This window comes from Monodelphis domestica, chromosome 2 (assembly GCF_027887165.1).
Source record: "Monodelphis domestica isolate mMonDom1 chromosome 2, mMonDom1.pri, whole genome shotgun sequence".
In the NCBI taxonomy this organism is placed as follows: domain Eukaryota; kingdom Metazoa; phylum Chordata; class Mammalia; order Didelphimorphia; family Didelphidae; genus Monodelphis; species Monodelphis domestica.
Genome location: NC_077228.1, coordinates 510,781,989 through 510,789,123, shown reverse-complemented (window position 1 = coordinate 510,789,123; position 7,135 = coordinate 510,781,989). Strand labels below are relative to the sequence as shown.

Here is a 7,135-nt window from a genome sequence, read left to right as displayed (position 1 = left end):
TTTATGCATGACCCTGCTGCTCTGTCCAGCCTCCCAAAGTGAAGACTTCCTCTCTCTGGGGTAATATGGAGGAAGGGGGGGCTCACACGCAGCTTGAAGCTGCAGTTCAGGGAATGCAAATTAAAAAACCTTCACCAGTTAAGAGGCCTGCTACCAGTCTCTGTTTTTCCCTTTTCAAGGTACTTTTTTTTTCAATTGAAAGAAAAAAATTTAAATCCTTACTTTTTTGTCTTAGAATCAATATCGTGTATGGGTTCCGTGGCAGAAGGGTAAGGAGAGGGTTAAGTGACTTGCCCAGGGTCACACAGCTAGGAAATGTCTGAGGTCACATTTGAACTCAGGACTCCTGTCTCTAGGCCTGGCTCTCTAACCATTAAGCCACCAATGTACTCTTTATTCCAACATATAGTGTTTGAAGCAGCTTCCTGGAATCCCCAGCAATCAGGGTCAGTGAAGAGGCCCAACTTTATAGATCATAGTGGGGTACAGGCCTGGGAGAGATTTTGCTGTTTGCCCTTTGAGGCCCCAGTGGCCTGATCTGTCCCACCCTGTTCTACCACTTCCCTCCCAGATAAGAATGGAACCGGCTTCTAAGCTGCTGGACTTCAGGGAGTCAGTCGGAAAGACCCAAGACATGGGAGTGGCATGGAAGCTAGAGAGAGGGATGTCCCACCCTCCTCTTGACCGGAAGCCCGGAATCCTGAGCAGTGTGTGTTGGGGGGGAAGCTCATCATTCCCCTTAGTTACCTGGGGCAGCAGGCGTTTCCTTAGCCCCTATCAGCTCTTCCCTTTCCTGCTCTGGGGCCACTGTCCGGCTGCGTCCTGAGGAGCCGGACTTGGTCACATCCCCTGGGGCCAGATTTGAACCTAGCCCAAGTGGCAAGCCCTGACCGAGGCCATAAATTTCTAGCTCCTGGAGCAGCCAGGAGGCAGTGGGCACAGGCCCTGGCTCTCAGCTCCGAGGCCCGAGTGTTCCCTGGGCTGAGATGGCGCTGCAAGTGGAGCTCATCCCTACAGGAGAGATCATTCGAGTGGTCTACCCTCATGGCACCTGCAAAACCGTAAGTCCATCGGGAGGATGCCCAGTGGGGCTGATGCTGGCCAATCCACAGTTAGGCTCGGAGGGCAAGGATGGAAGTCTCCGGGGGGCACCGAGGGGCTCGCTGCCCTTTTGGAGAAAGGAAGTGGCTCATGGAGCTGGGATGGGGAAAGCTGGAAAGAAGTGGCTGTTGCTGTTCCACTCCACCGAGCTGAGAGATGGGGGAGGGAGCAGGGAGAGGAGAAGGGGCTGGCGGGAGCTGTCCGCCCTGCTTCAAATCAGGCAAAAGGTTTGTAAGATGCGACCCTGAGCAGGAAAGGAATAGCCCCACAGCGGGAAAAGGCAGGGGAGAGAACCCTGGATTCTGCCTCGGAAGAACTGGGTGCGAACCCTGACTTTGCTGTCTATTACCTGAGTGTACTGAGGCAGGTCACTTTGCCACTCTCTAGGCTCCCTCCCACTCCAGACCTAGAACCTGGACCAAACGCCTTGTTTGGGATCCATCGTCTCCTCAGGCCTGGAGATCCCCAGAAATCTATGCCTGATCGGCTGCTGCCTTCTCAGTGGGGCAGGAGAGGGGGATGGGGAACTAACTAACCTGTTTGCTCCTTTGGCGGGGGAGAGGAAGGAGTTAACCTCTGCCCATGGGGGGCGGGTGAGGGGGAGGACGACAGCGACCCACGTTTCGGGCCCTGGGCTCCCAGGCCAGCCCTCTCCGGAAGGCCCCCGGGCTCTGGGCTCTTGGGGCCGGGATGGGATGAGATAGGATTGGGAGGGGGGCTGGAGGAGTCCCAGCCCCACTCCAGGCTCCCAGAGAAGCTGGGTGCTTGTCCGCCTTAGGAGGCTGCGCGGGAGCCTCTGCAGGGCTTTCTGCGATTGCTGGTGCGTCGCGGGGCCCCTGAGACCCCAGGGAGCCAGGGTAGGTGGGGAACCTGCGAGGAGGGCTCAGGCTAGGGGAGGCGGGCAGACGTCTGCGCCGGAGCTGAGGGACAGAGCCTAGGAGGCGGGAAGAGGGGAGGGGGCAGGGCCCGGGGGGTGGGGCGGAGAGGGAAGAGCGGGCCCGAGGGGTGGGGCTGGGGGCGGGGTGCGTGTGTGTGTGTGTGCGTGTGTGTGTGTGTGTGTGTGTGTGTGAGTGTGTGTGTTTGTGTGAGTGCGCGCGCGCGCACCAGCTCGCGGATCCCGGGGAGCTGGCCGGGATGACGCCTGGCGGAGAGCTGCTGTCCCCCGCTGCCGCCACCGGGCCCTGGCTGGGGGAGTGGCCGGGCCGCTGACTCTCTGAGCCGGGAGTCCCGGCTGCAGAACACTGCGGCGGCCAGGAGCCGGCCCCCAGCCGCCAGCCGCTGCCAGTCAGCCGCCAGAGCCGGGTGGGTACGGGGCAAGGGGGAGCTGGCTCGCCAGGGCCGGGGTCTGCAGGTGACCGTGAGGAGCTTCTGGCTCGGAGCCGCACCAGCAGTGGCTGGGGGTCGGGTGGGCCGGGCGGGAGCTGGCTGCCTGTGGTGGGGCTGGGGCTGGGGGGACTCTCCCTGATCGCCGGGTGTAGGGGAAAGTGCGCGGGGCTGTCCCCTGGCTGGGGTGTGGCCAGCTGCCTGCGGGCCCGGGCTGGGACTTGATTACCCACACCCTCCACTTGCCTACCGGGCTGCCAGGTGGGCCTTGCCTGGATCTTCTGGGCTACCGGCTCGTTGGACTTGGTACCACTTTATGGACTTAGTTTTCTAGCCCGTGAAATGGGACGAAACTATGTGCCTTGGAGGTGTAAGGGGCTGAGAGAAACCAGGGAAAGCCCAGGAAGCCCCCTGGCTCTCTCTCCCCTTCCCCCTTCTCTCCGCTCCCCCTCCCTGCTGGCTTGGCTCCCTCATTTTGGAGGCTAAGCTGCTTTCTCAGCTTCCCACCTGGCCCCTGGCTGTACTTTCCCTCTTTCTTCCAGTCACCCCATTCTGGCCAGGCTTCCGTGTCCTTTTCTCCTCCTCAGTTCTGTAACGTCCTTTTTTGATTTGCTCCCTATCTCCCTGCCCACCTCCCTTTCCACCCCTCCCTCCATGGCTCTTCTCTTCAAATCATTCCCCACTCTAGTCATTGACTCAGGAAATTATGGGGTGGCTATAAGAGCTGGAAGGAACCTCAGAGCCCATCTCTGGTGCCCTCCAAACTTGGTACCCCCCCAGCATCCCTGAAGCCCAAGGCTCTGCCCAGCCCAGGTGCCCAAGAACCACACTCAATCTTGGACAGTGGAGGAACCCAAAGTCAGGAACATATAAGTCACCTGTCCATGGTTACACTGAACCAAGGAGGTTTGTGGTGGAAGGAGAGGACCCAAGTTTGAACCCATCTGCTGTTTCTCCCTAGCTGGCCTCTAATCTCCCTGAGCTTGATGTTCACCTAGCACCCGCCTTGAGAGCCAGTGGGGCTTAGGATAGAAAGCCAGCTTGGAGTTCAAGTTCAGGCTCTGTCCTGGGTCCTTAGTTTCTTCACCTGTTACCTAAGGAGGCTGAACTCAATGGCTGTAAGGCTTCTCTGTGGCACGAAATCTCGGACCCTCTGGAATTAGCCTCTTGGTGGCCACTCTTAAGACTTGTCTGAGAAGGTGCTGGTCCAGGTAGGGGGTTTCCTCTCTCAGTCTTGCTGGGTGGATATGGAAGTCCACTGAGATAATCTATGGAAAGCGATAGCAAGTGATTCTGTGATTTCATTGCTATGGAGAACTCCTGGGAGACGAAACTGCTGTCAGACAGGGCTGATTAGATTAGCACCTTCTTGGCTGATGAGTCTTGGACAGGTGCCTGGTGTGGACACTGAGAGAGAGCTCAGGTGACTTACCTAAGCCAATGGGGTAAGTGTCGGAAGACCAGAACCCGTCTATTGTGCCATTCCACACAGCCTCTCGTGTACAAAGTGCTTTCCAAGTCTTGAAGCCATAAATATCAGTTCCTGCTACTAAATACACAATGTCAGAGGTGGAAGGGACCATGGGTAGATATGCTAATCCAAACTCTTGGGATATATTTTTCGTACTTCCATTACAAAGAGAAGCTCCGGCAGGTAGGTAGCACAGTGGATAGAGCGCCATGCCTGGAGTTGGGAGGACCTGGGTTCAAATCTGGCCTCAGATTTTCCTAGCTGTGTGACTCTGAGCAAGGCACTTAACTCTCATTGCCTAGCTCTTATGTTTTACAACTGATACTAAGACAGAAGGTAAGGATTATTTAAAAAAAAAAAAAAGAATCTCCTTGTTTAGTTGTGCCTAACTTCACATGACCCCATTTGAAGTGAGATTTTCTTAGTAAAGATACTGAAGGTTTTCCATTTCCTTCTCCAGCTCATTTGACAGAGAAGGAAACTGAGGCAAGCAAGGTTAAGTGACTTGCTCAGGATCACACAGCTAGTGTCTATGGCCAAATTTGAACTTAGATCTTCCTGATTCCAGACCCAGTGCTCTATCTACTGTGCTACCTGGCTACCCAAAGAATGTCCCAGTTCCCCCTGTAAAACCCTTTCTCAATGTCATCTTCCTTCCATTTTCCTGATTCTCTCTGCCTCCCCCCACCCAGCCTGGGTCCCTTACCTCTCACCTTTCCCAGATATAGTGATTTTCCCCTCCCGGCTATTTTGGAGGAGGGAATGTGCCTATGGAGTTACCACTGGGGACTGGCCTGGGGCCAAAAAGGGGTTGAAGAGGGGACTGAACCACAGGGCAAATATGCTTCCACTCCCTGGAGAAAGATAGAGGCCTCTCACTCTGACCAGCTGTCTTCTCCCTTCAGTGCCCCAACATTCTGTCACTAAGGCATCTCCTCTGTGTGTGTGTGTGTGTGTGTGTACATGTACGTACCCACACGCAGAGGCATGAAGGGAGCAAAGAAGACCACTTGGGGCTCTTGATCTGGGTATAAGTCCAAGATGCTCCTGGGAGGGTCTCTCCTTCCTCATCCTCTGATAGTGGTGGGCTGGCTGTGAGCTAGGTTGGGAAAAGAGGCAGAGGGCAGGCGTGCCCACTTTGCTATAAAAGTCACTCGTCCTTTCATCTTCTAGCTCTTCCACTGGGAGACAGAGGATGGGGGCAGCTTCGGAGTTTGTAAACAGTAGGGGATACTTGGTACATGTATCTGCCTGGAAGGGAGCCTGAGACTCCCTGTCTCCATCTAGTCAGTTGGATTCACCAGGCTTCGATTCAGTTGCTCCTTCTGTTCCACTTGCACAACTCTGACATCTATAATTGTTGTGTGACCCTGGACAGGTCACTATGACTGTGTGTTACAGAGAAAAGGCTGGTCCATATTGATAGAGGGAGTTTTCTCTTCCCAGATTTCCCTGTACCAATGAACTCACAAGTTCAGCTCCTATCCCAGTCTCTAGCCCTAAGTGCCTGGCACTGGAGGGGAGGGATGTGAGCTGATAATGGCAGAATAAAACCCACCCCCTGACCTCAAGAACCTTCTTACCTTATGGGAAAGCAACACGTGCACTGATAAGCCCACACAAAACCTATCCAAGTAAATACGAGATAAATTTTTGAGGGCGGAAAAGGGGGAGCCCACACTAAGAAGCTGGGTTATCAGGAAAGGTCTCTAGTTCTAGACAGGGAGGGCGCTCAGGAAAGAGATGGCTTGACCATTCCTCTCTGCTCCATTCACTCTAGTTGAGTCTTGAAAGGAGCCTGGGATTCAGAGAGCTGGAGAGAAGGAGAGAAGGCATTTTACACACAGGGAACAGCCTAGGAAAAGGCAAGGAGGAAGGATGTCAAGTACTGGGAGTGGGAAAGAGGTCAGTTTGGTTGGGCCCTAGAATCTGTCCCATATTTCCCATCAATCCCTCTACAACAATAACAATATTTAGGTAATTTTAAAACCCCTTATATCCCACCTTAAAATCAGTAGTGTGTATTGGTTTCAAGGCAGAAGAGTAGGTAAAGGCTAGGCAATGAGGGGTCAAGTGATTTGTCAGGGTCACACAGCTGGGAAGTGTCTGAGGCCAGATTTGAACGATTCCAGGCCCTGGTGCTCTATCCACTGAGCCACCTAGCTGCCCAACTCGATTTCTTCCAAATCCCTTCTCCAGTCTCTTCTTGAATACTTTGAATGAGGAAGCACTCACTACCTGTGAGATAGCTGCTTCCATTTTTGGACAGTGGTTCATTTCAGGTGAAATCTGTCCTTCTGCAACTTCCAGTCTTGGAAATTTGTACTGAAAATTCATGTTTTAGGAGCTGTCCTTCCTACTTTACCATCTTACATTAAATCCAATAATATAGTCTTAAAACATTTTCTCTCTCTTTTTTTAAACCCTTAACTTTTATCTTAGAATCAATCCTGTGTATTGGTTCCAAGGCAGAAGAGTGGTAAGGGCTAGGCAATGGGGGTTAAGTGACTTGCCCAGGGTCACCCAGCTAGGAAGTGTCTGAGGCCAGATTTGAACCTAGGACCTCCTGTCTCTAGGCTTGGCTCTTCATCCACTGAGCCATTTAGCTGCCCCTCAATATATTTTCTAACTTTAGATTATTATGTTTTAGGGGAACCATCCCTAGAAAAAGAGGGATTATATGGCCCAAAGGGAAATTCAGTAGGAAGAAGGAAAGGATAGGAGATGGTTGAATACTAGTAAGAATCAGACTCCGGGTCTAGGGTGGCCTTAGAATTATAGAGCTAGAAGGGACCTTAGGGATTGTCCAAGCTACACATACCCCACTCATTTTGCAGATGAGAAAACTGAGACCCAGAAGACTAAGTGACTTACTCTTTTTTTTTTTTTAAACCCTTACCTTCATCATGGAGTCAATACTGTGTATTGGCTCCAAGGCAGAAGAGTGGTAAGGGCTTGGCAATGGGGGTCAAGTGACTTGCCCAGGGTCACACAACTAGGAAGTGGCTGAGGCCAGATTTGAACCTAGGACCTCCCATCTCTAGGCCTGGTTTAAGTGACTTACTCTTAAGTGAGATTTTTGTAGTCTATACTTAAGTGAGATTTGAACTCAGACCCTGTGATTCCAAGTTGAAGTCTAGAGCAAGTATTCTTTCCATCCCACCATGGATAGAAAGTATCAGAAGAGGGCAGTCACTTACTTCCTCTTTAGTGAAATCCAGGTGCCTCTCCAGGGACTTA

General features: G+C 52.9%; 1 protein-coding gene across 2 annotated transcripts in view; it reads left to right on the top strand.

The window, feature by feature from the left end:
* Window positions 1-687: 687 nt before the first annotated feature.
* Window positions 688-7,135, top strand: part of MYO1C (myosin IC) — a 47,361-nt gene continuing 40,913 nt past the window's right edge. The window contains exon 1 of one of the 2 annotated variants that reach the window (XM_001370777.5): window positions 688-1,061. In XM_001370777.5, the coding sequence (XP_001370814.2) occupies window positions 987-1,061 (75 nt within the window). In that variant the 5' untranslated portion in view covers window positions 688-986. Of the gene's footprint in view, window positions 1,062-2,172; window positions 2,404-7,135 lie in introns of those variants that run through there. The other variant, XM_007485745.3, reaches the window with a different exon arrangement.